This window comes from Phyllobates terribilis, unplaced genomic scaffold (assembly GCF_046119375.1).
Source record: "Phyllobates terribilis strain yellow unplaced genomic scaffold, ASM4611937v1 Scaffold_2__4_contigs__length_985480577, whole genome shotgun sequence".
Classification (NCBI taxonomy): domain Eukaryota; kingdom Metazoa; phylum Chordata; class Amphibia; order Anura; family Dendrobatidae; genus Phyllobates; species Phyllobates terribilis.
Genome location: NW_027362762.1, coordinates 190,159,143 through 190,180,051, shown reverse-complemented (window position 1 = coordinate 190,180,051; position 20,909 = coordinate 190,159,143). Strand labels below are relative to the sequence as shown.

At 41.6% G+C, this 20,909-nt stretch overlaps 1 protein-coding gene across 1 annotated transcript in view; it reads right to left on the bottom strand.

Annotated features, from left to right (window-relative positions):
• The window catches only part of SARNP (SAP domain containing ribonucleoprotein), a 98,776-nt gene that overhangs the window by 56,443 nt on the left and 21,424 nt on the right, over positions 1-20,909 (bottom strand). Inside the window, exons 4-9 of the mRNA XM_073663694.1 lie at positions 20,772-20,839; positions 6,226-6,280; positions 4,222-4,295; positions 4,072-4,100; positions 3,915-3,940; positions 3,508-3,576 (exon numbers count right to left, since the gene is read on the bottom strand). Coding sequence (XP_073519795.1) covers positions 3,508-3,576; positions 3,915-3,940; positions 4,072-4,100; positions 4,222-4,295; positions 6,226-6,280; positions 20,772-20,839 — 321 coding nt within the window. The remainder of the gene's footprint in view (positions 1-3,507; positions 3,577-3,914; positions 3,941-4,071; positions 4,101-4,221; positions 4,296-6,225; positions 6,281-20,771; positions 20,840-20,909) is intronic.

Here is a 20,909-nt window from a genome sequence, read left to right as displayed (position 1 = left end):
ACTCCTATTTCATATTTCTGATTGTTTGGCTATCATTACTCTATCTTCAGTGCTAGGTGACTTGTGTATACACTTTAGAGGGGTCTTACTACTTACCTTATTGAGCATTACGCCGGCTATATGTAGGTTTTTACTCCATTAGTTTTCATAGTACTTAGTAGTTTTTATTTTGTTTGGTTAGTAAAAGCAGGAATGGCATACTTGATTTCTTAGACTTTAGAAACTGTGTCCGCAATCCTGAACATTCCCACAATGCTTTGGCTTTCTTACAATATTTCCCTGTTGACGCCCCTAGCAGTCATATATCTGGCATGTGACCGTTCCACCCAATCATTTAAGGAAGCAATCAGGTTCCAGTTTAGCACATTATCACTTCTGTACTGTAATCACAGACCAACAGGATCTACTAGAATGGTGGTGTTAAAAGTGGTTAGGGATTTAAATGGCTTTTTTGTTATGTTATTACATAAGAAGCTACAATCTTTTTTTTATTACAGCTTGGAAACACTAGAATAGACACAGATTATTTTACATAAAAAATATACAATGGAACAATATAGGCCCAAATAAGAAAGGAAAAGTTTGTTAACAGAAAGGAGGGCAAAGCCAAACACGATGCAAGTGTTGAGCTGGCGGCCATACACGAAACAGCTGCCAGCCATGCATCGCATGGTAGAAAGCCATTTCTCCCAACTCCTACACTGCTCAAAAAAATAAAGGGAACACTTAAACAACACAATGTAACTCCAAGTCAGTAACTCTTCTGTGAAATCTACCTGTCCAGTTATGAAGCAACACTGATTGTGAATCAATTTCTCCTGCTGTTGTGCAAATGGAATAGACAACTGGTAGAAATTATAGGCAATTAGCAAGATACCCCCTATAAAGGAGTGGTTCTGTAGGTGGTGACAGACCGTTTCTCTGTTCTCATCCTTTTCGGCTGTTGTTTTGGTCACTTTTTCATTTTGCCATTGCTCTCACCCCTAGAGGTACAGTAGCATGAGGCGGTGTCTACAGTTCAACCCACAGAAGTTGCTCAGGTAGTGCAGTTCATCCAGGATGGCACATCAGTGCGAGCTGTGGCAAGAAGGGTAGCTGTGTCTGTCAGCGTAGTGTCCAGAGCGTGGAGCAGATACCAGGAGATGTGGAGGGAGCCATAGGAGGGCAACAACCCAGCAGCAGGACTGATACCTCCGCCTTTGTGCAAGGAGGAACAGGAGGAGCACTGCCAGAGCCCTGCAAAATGACCTCCAGCAGGTCACAAATGCGCATGTGTCTGCACAAACGGTTAGAAACCGTCTCCATGAGGGTGGTATGATCGCCCGACGTCCATAGATGGGGGTTGTGCTCACAGCCCAACACCATGCAGGACGCTTGGCATTTGCCACAGAACACCAGGATTGGCAAAGTCGCCACTGGTGCCCTGTGCTCTTCAAAGATGAAAGTAGGTTCACACTGAGCACATGTGACAGACGTGACAGAGTCTGGAGACGCCGTGGAGAGCGATCTGCTGCCTGCATCCTTCAGCAAGACTGGTTTGGCAGTGGGTCAGTAATGGTGTGGGGTGGCATTTATTTGGAGGGCTGCACAGCCCTCCATGTGCTCACCAGAGGTAGCCTGACTGCCATTAGGTACCGAGATGAGATCCTCAGACCCCTTGTGAGACCATATGCTGGTGCGGTTGGCCCTGGGTTCCTCCTAATGCAGAACAATGCCAGATCTCATGTGGCTGGAGAGTGTCAGCAGTTCCTGCAAGAGGAAGGCATTGAAGCTATGGACTGGCCCGCCCGTTCCCCAGACCTGAATCCGATTGAGCACATCTGGGACATCATGTCTCGCTCCATCCACCAACGTCACGTTGCAACACAGACTGTCGAGGAGTTGGCGGATGCTTTAGTCCATCCACGTCTGGGAGAAGATCCCACAGGAGACCATCCACAACCTCATCAGGAGCATGCCCAGGCGTTGCAGGGAGGTCACACAGGCATGTGGAGGCCACACACAATACTGAGCCTCATTTTGACTTTTTTTAAGGACATTACATCAAAGTTGGATCAGCCTGTAGTGCGTTTTTCTACTTTAATTTTGGGGGTGACTCCAAATCCAGGCCTCAATTGGTTAATAAATTTGATTTCCATTGATGATTTTTGTGTGATTTTGTTGTCAGCACATTCAACTTTGTACAGAACAAAGTATTCAATGAGAATATTTCATTCATTCAGATCTAGGATGTGTTATTTGAGTGTTCCCTTTATTTTTTGAGCAGTGTATATACACATGAGAGCTTGGCTGAGCGTTCATGTGTTTTCAATGGGGAGAGAGGAGAAAGCCGCTACCAGATGCCTTTGGCAGTGGTTTATCTCCCCTGAAGCCAAAAAGATCAGGCTTTGAAATGCCAAACGTAAAATTCTTTTTTCCATCAACATAATTTCTTGTGGTCAGAAGAGGCCCTCTATACACATCAGATGGTCCGTTGGTCCCGCTGAAATCTGGGGTTTTGGTTGACTTTCCAATAATGTGTTTGGGGACCTTAGTTGGTGCACGGGGTGTATTCTTTTAAAATCCTTAAAACCATTATTATCCTATTCTCAATGTAGCTACCTGTATAATAGGAAAACACAGCCAAAACAGTCTAGTGCGGATAGCTACATGAAAATTTGCATTATATGTCACATGTATTATGTTGGTCTGTTTTTTGCCAAAAATATGTATATGAACAATCAAGTACATATAAATACATTTCAGCAGGACCCACTGAAAAAGTAGACTATTCAAAATACTCTAAGTAAATTTGTAAGTAAATAGAAGGTCGCCGAAAACAGCCATAAATAAAAGGGGGAAGGCTTTCTTACATTTATTAAAAAGCAGCAATAGCCTTTCCAACAGGGAGGTGTGAATATGCCATACACACTGCAGGACAAAAGCAGTTAAGGCCCCTCATAAATGCGGCTTATTGCAGGCTAACACTTGAGTGCGAAGTTTACTTTGCTTGAGGTGGAATTGTTTGAGTTGGTGGTTGGATGAATGCGTGACAGATGCGCGCACACCTGCGAGGGTCAGATATCCACACACCCATCACAAGTGATTGCTCAAAGCCAAGGACTGTTCGATTAAATAAAAAAGAAACCCTTCACTAAAGAAAGTATCCAAAATGCTTACATGAAGTTATTTTATGCTACATAAAATTGGAATACCATGGTGCTATTATGTTGTAAATGCCCTGGAGCAGGTTCCCCTTCCATTCTATGTAACAATGTGCTATACCATCGCACGGCAGAGGGACAAGAAGTGCATCAATAGGCTGTGTTCAGGTCACAAAAAACCCTTACAGTAAAGGCAGGAATAAAAAAGTAAAGTAGATGAAAAGTTTTTGTTACAGTCATGTACAGTTGCCAAGTAGCATCTTGCTACACTAATACCATATTCTCAGTTACATCATATTTCATTAGAGCCTGCATAGTTGATTAGTGGGAGCCAAACCCTTTACAGCTCCTTTAGAGGGCTTACCTTCTTTGTGACAGGTGAAACACTAAGTCCAAATCTCTGAGCTCTTTCTTTCAGCTTATTCAGGTTTACCTAGATGAAATGACCTATACATTATGCCAGATATAATGCAGTGTTTGTTTTTTTCAGATAAAGTACAGTAAAAAAAGGCACTTGGAAATTAAAACCTTCCAGTAAATACTTGGATTCCCACATTAATGTGAGCATAAGGCATGTAGTATTTGTACGCTTTACATTCTATTATTTCATCTTCTGACAGACATTTGAAATGACATCAGCAGAAAGGACTAACACTAAAATCACTACATCTAGATAAAGAAATTGACTCCTAGCCATGTTACCACATTTTTCTCTACTATAAAAAAAACAAACAAAAAAAAAAAAAACACATTTTGGAAACTAAAGCTTACCGTGGTTTTCGCTCCTGTGATCTGACCTAAAAAGAACCATGTATAAGGTTAGCAAAATTGGCACAAATATCTGGAAAATTTCTATTAGTGTATAGTCTTATACAAGTTCTTCATTACTTATGACCATGGTACTAAAAGCCTGTTGTAAATCACCCACCTGTTTGCTCAGTAGCTGAAAGGCCAAACCTTAAAATAGAATAAAAAAACATGAGGAAAGTGTTAACATGAAAGTCCTGCAATATTGAGTCTTCAGCTTAATATACTTCCACTTATAGAAAGAGAAATTCCAAAAGATAAAACTATTTACCGCATGGCCCGGGCTGCCTTCTTACTGTCTGGACTGGCGGGAACACTGAACCGCTCCGCTCTTTTTTGAAGTTTCTGTAAGAGAAATAATACAATATTGTTTTTTTATGTTTCAAACTGTATTTATTGCATTATAAACACAGTATGGCATCTACCTATTACCCCTCACAGGGGAAATGAAACAAAGTCATAGTATAATGTGAATCGATAAAAGAAAAAGCATGACCATGATTAATCAAAAATAAATACTTTCTTTAAAAGCAAAATATGCAATTTTCCCCTCAGAGAGGAAGAGGGCTAGAACTCTAGTGCCACCTATTGGAGGTAGCAATCCTAAAAGTCAAGATCGACCCTTTAACGAGCCTTGTCACATGACTTGGGCAGAGGCAATCCGCATATTTAATTTCTCAGAGGAGCATGGCATGGCCTGTAAGTCTCCTTACCCCTGTCATGTCTCTCTCCACAGCGAGAAACATTACCCCATTAAAACCCAAAAGAAAATATGGAAATTGGTCACCTCATCAGGTTTTCGATGGAGGCACTGCAGCTTTCAGAGCCAGAAATAGTGCAAGACAGGGAATGAGATCAGCGAGCAAGGTATGGTTAACACCGTTCCAACTTTATTTCATCAGATTAAAGAGAGTCTGTCACCATGCAAATGCCGTCCAATCTGCAGGCACCATGTTATAGAGCAGGGGAGCAGAGTGGATTGATATCGTTTTGCAAGAAAAGATCCAGTATAATCTGTGTTTTAATCATTTAATCCTCCGCTCTTTCTAGGATTTATGGTCCAGTGGGCGGGCCTATCAGTGACTGACAGGCATGATTTTTTTTATAAATTTGCATAAAGACAGCTGTCATTCACTGATAGTCCAGTGAGTGGGCCTGAAAAGCCAAGAAAGAGCAGAGGATTAAAAGATTAAAACACAGATTATACTGAATATTTTCTCACATAACTCTATATCAATCTACTCCACTCCCCCTGCTCTATAACATGCTGCCTGTAGATCGGACTGCATTTTCATGGTGACCGGTTCCCTTTAACAGCATAATCAACAGTTGGTTAACAGGTAGCTTTATCACTTGTGTGCGGGCCAATTGTGGCCCTTACTCTGTTTTCTTAAAGATACTGTTTTTAAATCTTTCATATGCCACAATTAGCTCAAAGAGCGATGAAAATTTGCTACCTTTTTACTGCTTGTCGAACAGATTTGTGATTTTCTTTTAATCTGAAAAAATAAAGCTGGACAGGGTTTAACCACAGCTTGGATGGTGGCCTCTGCTAGCATCTAGCAATATTATTTTCTTTAATACAGAGCCAACAAACCAGAGGCTGCTGAAAAATCACCAATCCTTATGTATGTCCATCTGAACAAAAATATGTTCTATTATATTTGAAAACTGATATTATGGCACCAACTTTACAGTACTTTGACGTCCTGGTTTCCACACCCCTTCCACTTAGGGGTTGCACACAGGAGAGCACTTCCCGTGTCAGCACATGAGCAGCAAAGTACATGAACAGGGATGGCAGACTGTCTTATTTCATAAGCCATCTTCATGTGCATCACTGGTTATATGCCGGCGCAGGAATCACTCTCCGGTGTAAAGAACAATGCTGACGCAGAGAGGCCATGACAGCAGTAAGAGGGGGGGGGCAGAAACCAGTGCATCGGTATATATTCATAATTGCCATTATATAACATATATACAATGAAGCCTAAGGTTCTTATCCCACTGGAAAACACCTGTAAGTTTTATCCTTTATGACTAAATGAACAAGAAGTCAATGACCCACTGTCAGGAATAAAATGGTAACTCCGATCACAGAGCAAACAATTAAAGTAAAATAGAAATACAAATTGCTCAATGTATCAGGAGTATATTAATCATTACAATAAAGACATGCAGGGATATACAATTACTAAACCATAAAGCCCTCTAATATCACAAAGTGAGAAATAATGTTCTGGACAGTGTAGGAATGATTAACTAGATTTCTTACATCAGCCTGAGAAACTGAACTAGTAATCTTCACCAACTTCTTCTCTGTTTCTATTCTGTGAAAAAAAGAAGGAACATTAACATTACGATTTATAGATCACATGGTTTTTACATTAGTAGAAGATGTAAGAACATGAACAGAAATACAAGATCAGTGCAGTAGCTCCTAAGGTAGTCATTACCATAAGACTAGCATGACTCAGGATGCAGATTGTACATATATGTCGTAGTGACATTACTGATTCTAATATTCATCTCATACACGATAATGTCCTCAAAAGCAAACAGCTTCCGGCTTATCTGATGTACCCCCTCTTATCAAGACATAGACTCCATAAAGGACTATGAAGCCGTTATTTATGCACATACATGTGATTAATAATAATCATCCTTCTCCTAAGGAATCCAATCATGGATAAGTTTTGTGGGGGTGCTGTATCAGCATTTAGATTGCACCTGTTATTTAGAAATTGAAAGCAGTGATCTGATTTGTTCGTTGTGGAGAACCATCCTTTTCTCTTTACTAGTTTTCATAGAGACGCTGCATTGTGTTTCCCAGAGGAAACGTGTTTAATGGGCAATAACTCTATTTATAGTCCAGGGATGAAAGCGTCACACTTGCCCCAATGGTGATGGCACAAGATCGTTTTTTCCTTCTAGGAAGTTCCCAGGCTTTAAAGGGAAAAGAAAGTCAAGTGGTGTCAGCCCTTAAAAAAAAGCCTTCTCCCATAAAGTGTGGATCTTAAGAGCCCCATAAAGACAGAGGTGCTCGCTCAGGGGGAACGATGCAATGCTTTTGTTCCCAAATCCTGGAAGAGGTTTTCCCATGGGGCAGTAAAAGGTTTAACAGCTTTCACAGGAAGCACAGTGGGGTCAGAGGACAGGACGTGCCATTCCACACACCCCAGAGAAGTCAATACTTGCTGCATGTTTTAGGGCTCATCAAATGGCGTAAACATGCAATTTTATTATATACCAGGTTTATGTAACATTAGTCCACTCCAAACAACTTGACAATGAGGCCACCATGTATGCCCCTTTTAAGATCTGCTTATACAAAAAGATGTGTTGTCCATCACCTTCTGAGCTTCATATCACCTGCAGAAAGCGGGAAAGGTCATTGTCTGTAGAGTGAAAATGCCAGAGAATGAAAGCAGCATTAACGTTCATGCTAGGGTTACGACAGCTCCCATCGCTCCTAGATACAAGATTAGTATCTGAAAAATCTAAAAACTTGATTAAGATATTCAATAATATCTACAGCATGCTGTTTTTTAGAATAATTATTTTCCAACATCAACCTAATGGGAATAATAAGAAACGCACCAGAAATGGGACATTGGTAAAGTGAAGTTGGATAGTTGACGGGAAAGCAAGGTGGCGGCACGGTTATGGACAAACCCCAAAAATGCTGAACTTATGAAGCAACAACATTTTACCTTTCTGTGGAAGCAAATGGTCCATGATAACGTGGGTACAGAGACCATCTCTGCTCCACGGAGGATAGTTACACATTTGATTATGTGGACACCTATGGCCATTTGTGAAAAGCAAGACTTTATTCAGAACTTTAGCCTAATCAAAACTAGTCTGCTCTGGAGAAGAACAAAAGTCAGGTGTCTAATGCTAAAATGTACCGACCTCAGGTTTTACTTACACTCACATAGTAACCAAATCATATACACTTCTCATATTCTCTTTTACAGGGTTCTGGGCTATTGATTTTCATTTCAGATCACTCTACTCCAACCATATTATCCACACACAGCTGCATTAAAGTGCCAAGTATCTGAAGGGCTGAAATGAAGAACGCACAGATAAAGAGGTATGGGGTTTATCGAGGACTGCTCTTTACAAAGCATGAGCAAATACTGCCACCTGCTGGAGATAGGAAAGAAATACAGTACCCAGGCTCTGTGCCAGGAATTGTACTGGCAATCCACAGAAACTTATGCATAAATCTACTGCTCTGTTAGAAAATAAGAGCAGTTGTAACTTCGTAATATGATAATATATTTCATCTCAAACATTCAAAAATAAAAAAACAAGTGAACCCAATTACAGCCGAAAGTAAAGCATGTCCCTGCTGTAGATATAGCAGCCACGATGGAAATATATGTTCTGCATACAAAGAACTGTTGGAAAATTGCTATAAATTTTGTTTCTAAATGACAAGATTCATTTAACAATGAATGAGCATCTATTTTAGTAAGATTGGAGAATATGTCTAGCTGTCGCTTTAAAAGATTTTCTCACATACTAATAGGTAGCCTAATCTAAAGAAAATACATGTAGGACTATGGGAATTGAGGTATTATTATTATTATTATAGCGCCATATATTCCATGGCGCTTTACATGTGAAAAAGGGGTATAATACAAGAACAATTACAATAATCTTGAACACAATGTGACAGCGACTGGTACAGGAGGAGAGAGGACCCTGCCCGCGAGGGCTCACAGTCTACAAGGGATGGGTGAGGATACAGTAGGTGAGGGTAGAGCTGGTCGTGCAGCGGTATGGTGGAGCGAGGGTTACTGCAGGTTGTAGGCTTTTCGGAAGAGGTGGGTCTTCAGGTTCCTTTTGAAAGTTTCCACGGTAGGCGAGAGTCTGATACGTTGGGGTAGAGAGTTCCAGAGTAGGGGGGAAGCACGAGAGAAATCTTGTATGTGATTGTGGGAGGAGGAGATAAGAGGGGAGTAGAGAAGGAGATCTTGTGAGGATCGGAGGTTGCGTGCTGGTATGTAGCGGGAGACTAGGTCAGAGATATATGGAGGCGACAGGTTGTGAATGGCTTTGTATGTCATGGTTAGGGTTTTGAACTGGAGTCTCTGGGCAATGGGGAGCCAGTGAAGAGATTGACAGAGAGGAGAGGCCGGGGAATAGCGGGGGGGACAGGTTGATTAGTCGGGCAGCAGAGTTTAGGATAGATTGGAGGGGTGAGAGAGTGTTAGAGGGGAGGCCACAGAGCAGGAGGTTGCAGTAGTCAAGGCTGGAGATGATAAGGGCGTGCACTAGTGTTTTTGCAGATTCATGGTTGAGGAATGTGCGGATCCGGGAGATATTTTTGAGTTGGAGTCGGCAGGAAGTGGAAAGGGCTTGGATATGTGGTTTGAAGGAGAGATCAGAGTCCAGGGTTACCCCAAGGCAGCGAGCCTGAGGGCCTGGGGAGAGTGGGCAGCCATTGGCATTGATGGATAGGTCAGTTGGGGGGGGGATGAATGAGATGGCGGAAAGACGATGAATTCTGTTTTGTCCATGTTAAGTTTTAGAAATCTGGCAGAGAAGAAGGATGAAATAGCAGACAGACATTGTGGGATTTTGGTTAATAAGGAGGTGATATCGGGTCCAGAGAGGTAGATCTGTGTGTCATCAGCATAGAGGTGATAATGAAAGCCGTGAGACTATGAGCTGTCCCAGGCCGAAGGTGTAGATGGAGAAGAGCAGGGGTCCTAGAACTGAACCTTGGGGGACACCGACAGATAGGGGGCGAGATGAGGAGGTGGTGTGTGAGTGGGAGACACTGAATGTCCGGTCTGTTAGGCATGAGGAGATCCAGGATAGGGCCAAGTGTGTGGCAAACTCCTCAGCAGAGATGACGGAGGTCGGAGGGGGCAGTGGAGGGCGGAGGAGAGCGTTAAAAGTGTTGAATAGCTGTTTGGGGTTGTAGGATAGGGAGGATATGAGGGTTGTGAAGTAGGCCTGTTTAGCAGAGGTGAGTGCTGATTTGAATGCAAATGTTGCTTGTTTGAATGCAGTGAAGTCATCTTGCATATGTGTTTTCTTCCAACGCCGCTCTGCAACCCTGGACACTTGCCGAAGTAGCTTGGTGAGGTTGTTGTGCCAGGGTTGCCTGTTGACTCGTCGCGCTCTGCCATGCACAAGAGGGACAACCGAGTCAATAGCTGATGCGAGAGTGGCATTGTAGAAAGCGGTGGCGCTGTCTGTATCATGGAGTGAGGATATGGATGTCAGTGGTAGAATAGAGTCAGAGAGTGTGTGAGTGTCTAGATGTGCAAGGTTTCTGCGGGGGTGGGCTAGTTGCCTGACATGGGTGACAGGTGGGGAGGACAGGGATGAGAATGTGAGTAGATGGTGGTCAGATAGGGGTAGGGGGGAGGTAGTGAGGTTAGATAGGGAGCAGAGTCAGGTGAAGATAAGGTCTAGTGTGTGTCCATCTGTGTGGGTGGCTGAGGAGGACCACTGAAGTAAGTCCAAAGGATGAAGTAAGCGACAGGAGTTTGGATGCTGGTGACTGGCGAGTGTCAGTAGGGATGTTGAAATCGCCCATGATGATTGTGGGAATGTCAGCAGAGAGAAAGTAAAGAAGCCAGGTGGAGAATTGGTCAATAAAGGCAGTGATCGGGCCCGGAGGTCGGTATATCACAGCCACTTGGAGGTTGGAGGGAGAGTAAATGCGGACAGAGTGGACTTCAAAAGAAGGGAGAATAAGGGAGGTAAGAGGAGGAGTAGGGCTAAAGGTGCAGTTGTTAGAGAGGAGAAGACCCACTCCTCCACCACGTCTGTTTCCAGGGCGAGGAGTGTGGGTGAAGTGGAGGCCACCGTAACACAGCGCAGCAGGGGAGGCAGTGTCAGAGGGTGTTAGCCATGTCTCTGTGATGCCCAGGAAGGAGAGATGACGAGAGGTAAAGAGGTCGTGGACAAAATGGAGCTTGTTGCAGACAGAGCGTGCATTCCACAGTGCTCCAGAGAGAGGGAGCAGCGGGGTGGGAGTCAGGGGGACCGATTTTGCATAAGAGAGGTTGTGGTAGTTTGCAGTTGGTTTGATGCGATAGGTGGGGGAATTGGTGGAGGGTGCAAGCTGTGGGGGTCCAGGATTGGGAGATATGTCTCCAGCAGTGAGGAGAAGCAGAGAGAGGGAGAGTAGGTGGGAGAAGGAGAGTGTCCGGCTAGTTTTATGTTGGATATAATTGTAAACCACAAGGTCATATGTACAATCCACAATTTTTTGATCTATTATTCACCTAATTTAACTCACTGTGAAATTCATAAGTATTATTGCATTATGTGGCCGCGGACCACACTTGAGCATATACCACAAGTGTGGTCCGCAGCCACATAATGCAATAATACTTATGAATTTCACAACAGTAAGATTAAATTAGCTGAATCCAGTTAAAAGATAGAAAAATAATGGAGGTGACTAAAAAATACGTTTGCAGCAAGTATATCATCTCTGCGAATCACAGGGAGGACACTAGTGGTGCCTTTATACTAATCCAGTGAATATTACTCTTTAGACCTCAGAGTATATGAGGCAGTTTGTGTAACAAGCACTTAATAATAGTCACTCGCAAATCACTGGAAAATATATATATATACTGCCTTAGTACCACATAGTCCATATGACCTAGTGGTTTACAGTTAAATCCACTTAATACCTCTATTTATAAGATCTTGATAAGGATCACTAATTATTGCTATATGTAAATCTCCAGGTCATAATAAAAAGATTGACAATACATTGACCTCACACAATGTATGTAATTTTACATTTATTAGGCACATACTTCATATTATTTAAAAATTAATAAAGGATATATTTTACTTTAGGAATCTTTAGATAGGAATTATTTGCCTTTGGCAATTTGTAAATAGAGTAATTGTTTATCCTACGCCGATTCCTCAAATAAATTGGTTGTTGCACTTCATACCAGCGACCGCATTGTTTCCCAGGAATATCCTGTCGCCAGACATGTCAGCCAGCGGCTTTCTCATAGAGAACACAAGAGTTCTCTGCCCAACCAGACTCATGTGTATGGGGACGGCCGAGGTGGCTGTCAACCAAAGGAAAGGCCGAACCATTGTTTGTCTGACAGCGATCTAATTTGTTTGGCGGCCTTTAAACCTGATTAGTCTGAGGCACTGGCTCTAAAAAAGATCCATGTCAAAAAGCTTATATAATCGTAAATTAAAATGAGCATTTGATCATTGGAGGGAACCAGTCATCAGGTATCTGCTACACCATCTGAGATCAGTGTGATTCAGAGCAGAGACCCTGATTCCAGCAATGTATCACTTACTGGGCTTCTTGCTGCAGTTTTGACAAAATCCCTGTTTTATCATCTGCATATCTAGCAGTTTCTGAATGCTGAGCTCTGTATAACCCTATCCACACCACTGATTGGCATCTTTCTGCCTATGTACTGTGTACACAGAAAGCTGCCAATCAGCGTTGGGGGCGGAGATATACAGAGCTCATGAATATAGAGGACTACCTGGCAGTAGGTTTACTACTCATCTAGTAATAATCTCCTGCTGAGAAAACAGCAATTTTATCAAAACAATAGCAAGCAGCCCAGTAAGTGACAAATTACTGGAATCGGGGTCTTCATTTCCACATAATGCTGTTCTCAGGGGTCAAAAACATGATGACAGTTTACCTTTATATACTTCTAGATATATTTGGTGGCTCTCTCTGCAAGGTGCAAAATGTGTTCTCTGCAGTACAAACGTATACCTAAACTTCTGTGTAGAAAAAAATATAAGAAATCCAGCACTCTCGTGTGGTTAGAAAATAAGCAAACCACCTTTTACTTCAGAAGTAAAATGAAAATCATCGAGCACATGGAAAGGAAAGCAATTGACGCGTTTCGAGCACAATATGCACCCTTAGGCCACGGCCCCACTATCAGTATTTGGTCAGTATTTTTTCTCAGGAGTGGGAGCCAAAACCAGGAGTGGGTGATAAAGGCAGAACTGGTGATTTGTTTCTATTATACCTTTTCTCTTATTGTTCCTCACCTGGTTTTGGTTCCCACTGCTGAGAAAAAATACTGACCGAATACTGATAGTGAGGCCATGGCCTTAAGCCCCCGTCTCACATAGCGAGATCGCCGCTGAGTCATGGTTTTGGTGACGCAACAGTGACCTCACCAGCGATGTCGCTATGTGTGACACTTTGCAGCGATCAGGCCCCTGCTGTGAGGTCGCTGATCGCTGCAGAAAGTCCTGGACCATTTTTTGGTCTTTGCCCTCCCGCTGGTCAGCACACATCGCTGTGTGTGACCAGTGGGACCAGCGATCAGGCTGGTAACCATGATAAACAGCGGGTTACTAGGTGCGCGTGAGCCCCTAGTAACCTGCTGTTTATCATGGTTACCAGCCTGCTCCTGCTTCAGCAGGCTGGTAACCAGGAGCGGGACATCGTGGAAAGATTCTTTCCACGATGTCGCTGCTCCCCTGATCGTTGGTGAGCCTGCCAGTTTGACAGCTCACCAGCGACCACATAGCGACGCAGCAACGATCCCTGACAGGTCGTATCGTTGTCGGGATCGCTGTAGCGTCGCTAAGTGTGACGGGGCCTTTAGTCGTAGCATAGCTAGTGTTTCCCAAGTAACACATATACACATGTAACAAACCAATTAAAAACGACCATGAAGCCTCGGGAAGAGAAAGGGGGAAAGAAAATCAGGCGAGAAATTAACTCTTGCAGGCACAGGGCACATTATAACATATGTTATTCACAATGCAATAATAATAATATAGAAAAATTCTAATGTAAAATAAGATCATTAGAGAATCCTGAGAGTTTATATATAACCCACAAGGGCTATGGAAACAATTAAAAATAAAGAATATAACGGGAAAAAAAACATCCTATCTAATAGTGCAGAAATAGATCTTGTTTTCTATTTAACCCTAAAGGAACTCTGGTATCCATTTTAAAAATCCAGTACTCCTCCCTACTGAACAACTGCGGCGATGATCACCGCCTTGAATTGGAGGGTTCACTCTTTTAATCCCTTGAATGAAAAATCCCGAGGGATCAGACTTGTGAATCGATGTAAAATGTAGTGGCAGATACATTACGTTTTTTGCTGCCAATGTCCGATAAATGACATCTAGCTCTAATTTTAAGGGGACCAGTAGTACACTCCATATATTGTAACCTGCAAATATTGCAGGATGCCAAATATATAATGAAAGTTGTATTACAATTTAGGTATTGATTTATAATATAATTTTTATGATTAGAAAAAGAAGAAAATCTTTTGGAATTCTTCATTACTGAACAAAATGAGCTAATCTTATGCCCATGTTTGTAGGAACCTTCTGCTGCATTCATGTTGAAGTTCTCAAGGGACTTTCTAAAAAGAAGCTAAGGGATAAACCATTGCCATTGCCTTGTTCTAGCCCTATGTGAAACACATGTAATACCTGGTTTTACAACTTTGGCAAATATAGGACCCTGATACACAACAGGCAAAAATGTATGTATTATAATCAATATAGACGAAAACTCATTGCTAATACATTACCTGTTAACGCATAAAGGTTAACAGCAGAAGGTTCCTACAAAAGTGGGCATAAGATTAGCACTAGTGTTGAGCGAGTGTGTTCTGTCCGAGTATGCTCGGGCCAAGCTCCGAGTATTTACAGCTGCTCGGTGATGTGTTTGAATCGCTCCCGTGTGCATGATTTGCAACTGTTTGACAGCTTTATTACATGTGAGGAATGTGTAAGAAATAGACATTCCTCACATGTAATAAAGCTGTCAAACAGTCGCAAATCATGCACGGCGGGAGTGATTCAAACATATCACCGAGCAGCTGTAACTACTGTGCTCGGCCCGAGTATACTTGGACAGAACATACTCGCTCAACACTAATTAGCACCTATTGTGCAGTAATGCAGAATTGCAAATCATTTTCTTTTTCTAATAAAAAATGATATTATAAAATCGATGCATCCATTGTATTACAACTTTCATTATATATTTGGCATCCTGCAATATTTGCAGGTTACAATATATGGGGTGTACTACTGGACCCCTTAAAATCAGAACTAGACGTCATTTTTCGGACATTGGCAGCAAAGCACGTAATGTATTTGCCACTTCATTTTACATCGATTCATATGACTGATCCCTCGGGATTTTCCATGCAAGCGATTGAAAGAGTGAACCCTCCAATTCGAGGCGGTGATCATCGCCGCAACTGTTCAGTAGCAAAGCATACTGGATTTTTAAAATAGATACTAAAGTTCTTTTAGGGTTAAATAGAAAAAAAACATGTTTCTGCACTAATAGGATGTGTTTTTTGTTTTTTTTTTTAATTTGCCCTGTGCCTGCAAGAGTAAATTTCTCACCTGATTTTCTTTCCCCCCTTTCTCTTACTGAGGCTTTATGGGGATTTTTAATTGGTTTGTTACATGTATATACGTATGCGTTACTTGAGAAACAAGCTATGCTACCACTAAGAGCGCATATTGCGCTCGAAATGGGTCAGAATTGCTTTTCTTGCCATGCGCTGGATGATTTTAACTTTATTTCTGAAATAAAATGTGTTTTTACTTATTTTCCATCCACGTGAGAGTGCCAGATTTCTTCCATTTGTCCTGCTGTGAGCGATGCAGTTCCAGGCACCTGCAACCTAAATGAACTGGCTGTTCCCCTGCTTTACTAAACTTCTGGGCAGTTATGTGCTGTAACTCTTCCCATGGCTTACTGTAGTGCTTTGTAAGTGGTTATCCCAATATAAGGGAGAAAACATTCCAGAAAGGATTATACAGGCAATCGGACACAGATTTCCAGAGTTCGTCCAACACCCTCCACAGGTCAGAGATAATGTGAAATTTGGTGACAGATCCTAGTTACAGAAGCTGACCCAAGTTGTTTATTGCTGATGCTCTGCCGGCTGGGCCCTCCAGTGATTAATAACCTATTGCATGGCAGGTTGTTATGCAAGACCAACCTGTGTAAAGTTGACCTGTTAAGGTCAAGAGAGACCAGTTTTTGCTCTTATTTTATGCCCACTACTCTATTATTTTTTTTTCAAAATCTGTCATATGATTCCAGAGATACAATCCTTTCTATTTTGTGCTAATTTTTAAAGGAGTTATCCACTACTCAGACAACACTTCTCAATCTGTATATTTCCCCCTTTTCAAATAACTCTTATACTCGCCTCCGGTGCCAGAACCGTTCCAGTTTGTGGGGAATATTTTTTCATAAGAATTTGGGAAAGTTATGAAATGTCCTATTGCTGATCTAAGGGTCTAGACTTTTAGCTGAGATGAATCTGTGCTACAGTAAATTTATCACTTAAACATCAGCCATGTATGAGGGAGTCTGAGTCGTTGAGTCGGTGTCATGGAAAATGAGGAGTCGGAGGTTTGGCTTACCAACTCCACAGGCCTGGTGAGCACCAACCCATTAGAAAAGAGAATAAAAAAAGACCCATATCTCTGGAACAGTATGGCAGGTTAAAATAAAAATGGGAGTAAATTAAGAGCAAACACTGGCCACTTTTGCCCTCGTAACAGATCTCCTTTAAGCTGCTCTGTATTTAGCTGCTGTCATTGCCTAATGTAGGAAAATGAGCTAATACTGAGATAATAGCTGCAAACTGTTCTAATGTACAAGCTACATCCATAAAAAAAATACTTCAAATTGAAGTTTTCCATTGGAAAAGAGGGATTTACCAATTGATAGAAAACAGTGGGATTAAAGAAACAATGGCAAGAAGTGGTAGGCTCTTCTGCACTGACCGGCCACCTAAGCCCCAGTGGTGACAGCACAGATGCCGGCCCACAGCTGGAAGCATCTGGTCACATCTGTGTAGATTGCCATCTTGTGTGGTAAATCGGCCCCTTCAGCTGGTTTGTATTCACTCTCATTTTGCTCAAATTCTATAGCAAAATCCTGGAAGATTCACGGCCCCCTCCAGTGAAATATTTATTTAACAGATTTCTTCATAATAATGCATAGCGTGATGCACGTCTTCATTTATCTGTATAAAAAGTGCATTATAAAGCAGTATTTCACTGCTAGATATAAAAAAAAAAGAACAAAACCTGAATTTACATGTCAGCTAATCCTCTCTTAGTGACATCAGAATACACATTAGAGAAGATTACGATGAAAGTTTATCTGAAAAGATTCTTTGTGATCCGCATGGGAAACGGCTTAATGAAAGAGGAAGAATAAAGGGTAAAAAGAATTGTTAGGTAGGTACCCTGCAGCAGGAGCTAAGCCTTTCCATACAAATAAAACATAGAAAGACAGGCCAAAGATCTATAGCTTAAGCCACAAGTTTATCTGAGGACAAATCGAAAAAAACAACTTCCAAACATAATCAGTTCTAGAATTACAAAAAATGTATTATCCCCTTAGAGTTATGTTTTTATACACTATCGTACATGGACTGATGAGGATTAGATAGAAGAGATTTCTCCTTGACATTACCAGCTCTTAATATTTAGTGCACGCTTTCTGTTAATGGAGAAATTCATTCTAGAAAAATAGATTACATTCAGATTCAGTTTCAGTATTGATAAATATATATGTGTAAGGGTCTGTTCAGACAAGCGCATAATCAGATGCACACAGACCCATTATAGTCAGTGCATATAGTTGATTTTCCACACAGACTAATGGGGGTGAGAAAAAAATAAAAAATAAATAAAAACTTTGCAGCATGCACTCCCTTGGTCCATTTTATCGACCAAAATAATGAATCCAATTTAAAAGACAGTCCCTGCACCCATTAGCAATGGTCTGACCAAATTTCCAATACGACCATATGAACGAGGCAATCGGACCATCTAAAGCAGGTGGCAATTGTGTACATGGACTTCGAGCCTTTTACTAGCGGAGAACACTGCAGACAAATGAGTCTGATTAAAGGCGCATGCTGCTCATAGGTTCCCACAGCAACTAAAAGGCCACGGCCCCACGATCAGTATTCGGTCAGTATTTTTTCTCAGGAGTGGGAGCCAAAGCCAGGTGGGGAACAATCAGAAGAGTATAATAGAAACAAGTCACCAATTCTGCATTTATCATCCACTCCTGAGAAAAAATACTGACCAAATACGAATAGTGGGGCCGTGGCCAAAAAAATCATATACCGCACAGTACAAATGTTTCCTCAATGGCCCTGTGTGAATCTTTTCTATACAGCTAAATAAAAGTTAAAATAAAAGGTATGAGAGGGATACTACCCTGTTGAAGGTTAAAGGGGTGCTCTTTTGTCCTCCATCTGGAGAATATGGGCTTATGAATATGTTTGAAGTACACAAAGAGCTTTTTTCACCATATGCGTCAAATGCAATCTCTCAGCAGGATGTCATCCGCCAAACTGTATATTCCCAGATCTTGCAAAGACAAGCAATACCTTTAGCTGTGCAGTACGTTCCTCCATTACAGAGAAATCTGCATTTGAATTGATCTGCAACTGCTTTGGAGTGTGGAAGCACTTCTCCGTCCTCAGTCACTACAACTCTATTCCTCACCCAGCGCCGCCGCCTCCTGCTTGACTCATAGATCCTTTGAATGAAGTCAGAGAGCAGGGAATAGAGCTGGAGTGACAGAGGCTTCAGATCTACCATAGTCCTTCAGTCTCATTTGCATAACAATTCAATAACAGAGGAACAGACTGGCTATGTAACGTGCTGGACTTGTCTTTATCTGTGTGTGTAGTTCTTTCAAATAGTTTGCAGGTGAAATCCCGCTTGACAGATTCTCTTTGAGAGAAGATGCACAAAATGAATTCAGTGCATCTTCTCAGTGTTGTGCACCTCACCAGAAATGTTACTCTAGTCAGGGACTAGAGTAACATTTCTGTTGTAAGTTACACCACTTAAGTGGAGAAATTTTTGATGAATTTGGCAGGCAGGCTTTTCTGTGCTGTGCAGAGTCACGCTGAGTGGGTCTTCTAACAGCTTTAATTCACACGCTGCACTTCTTCTGGATGTTGCAGAGGGTTTATTTAAAAAAAAAAAAAAAGGGGGAGACCATTGCAGTAGGGCTACATGCAAACGTCATTTCTGAAGAACTGCTTTTCATGGATGTCTGCTACACTTGGCGCTAATGCATCGAGCTAGCAAATGGCAGCCATCCATTGGTGACCCCTAGCCTAAGCTTAAGAGCAACTGTCTTTCAAGTCATTATGGGGGACAAGCAGCAGAAGGGCCCTATGTATCAGAAATTGTCAGTTCCCAAGGATATACCACAAAATAGACACTTTTAGGCCACGACCCCACTATTACTATTCGGTCAGTATTTTCTCTCAGCAGTGGGAGACAAAACCAGGAGTGGGTGATAAATTTTGAATTGGTGTCTTGTTTCTATTATACCTTTTCTCTGATTGTTCCCCACCTGATTTTGGCTCTCACGCCTGAGAAAAAATACTGATCGAATACTGACCAAATACTGATAGTGGGGCCATGGCCTAAGAAGCATAACCTGCTGAGTTTCAGAACTACTGCACAATACATGATAATGCTGTAATTACAAGTGCAGTTTCTTTAAGCCAAAGCCAACAGTGGATTCAAAAAATGTGGGAAATAGAAAGGACTTTTACCTCTTTCTGTTAGATCCACCTGTGGCATTGGTTAAAAACTACAGAAATTAACTGCAAGAACACAGCAAAGTTTGTTATTAATATCTACAGTAAGTGTTCCACCTCACAAGTGCCGTCTCTTTACAGGGAGTTTTAAGATTGTGGGTTTTTATGAATGTTCTATCTCTTCAAGGTGAATTCACCCATTTCCTTAGATATGAAATTATAAGGCATGTCGCCATATACAATGAACACTATAATAATTCCACTGACCTTAGTGGTCCCCATTTTCCACCAGAGGGTAAGACCTCAGTACATCCAAAACCAATTACTGCAGTCTCCTCAATATACCAACCAGGTGGTGGTGGGATTATGGCATGCTTTGATATGCAGCAATGTGGGCTAAATGTCCACACCCCCATTGAGGAGGGATGGATATTCCCTGGAGGAAAAAAAAAAAGTCTCCGGGGGTTGTAAAATTAAACACATCACTTATATGGTATTTTACAACAGATTGGCTCCAGGCAAGCAAATACATAAAAATACATAACTTGTGGGAGTACAAGAAAAAAAAATTATGTTTGTCGAATTTATGCAGTGATAAATCCCTATGGTATCTGTATAGTAATATACATAGGGTGTAGAGAGACTGGGCCATCATGCCAGTCTGCTGGCTCACATAGCAGAATAAAGTCACAGCTTATGTGGCCTGTCCTCAGTTAACAGAAATAGGTTATTGGACATGGTTGTTGTTACATAATTTAAAGAGACCTTGAGAACTAATGCAATTCACTTGCATAAAGGCAATGTTTCACCAACATTCATTAGTCACAATATAATTAAACCCTAATATGGGACAACGATCAATTCAGCAAAGGACCGAAATCAAACTGCAAGCCTGATTAGCTCTCATATTCAAGAGCTCACTTACCTGGGCAGAGTTTACCCCAATATTCTACTATGCATTTACATTTTTACTAAATATAGAGTTGGACTCCGCTACGGAGATCTAAACTTCCGGCAGAATAAATAAGAATATGGAGCTAAAGTTCCTGTTATATATGAGCCTTAACGCTCATCTGCATGGGGCTAAAAGGAATCCTTGACAAAATGCTGCACGGATGTCAGGTAAAAAGCACATTTGCATCATTACCTCCAATACACAGATCATCTGACATTTTAGCATCAAACAGAGAAGGTTTGGGCAACGTTTCCTGTAAGGAGTCTTTCTGGCATAACTTACTTTTCCTCTGGTTTGTCAGAAGGTTCATCCTCTTTAAGTGGAACTTCAATTGGCTTCTGATCTTCTTCCTGCAAACAAGGAAATCACAAGAATATGGTTTGACTGTTTACTGATATAAAATCCCCCCAAAAATGGACC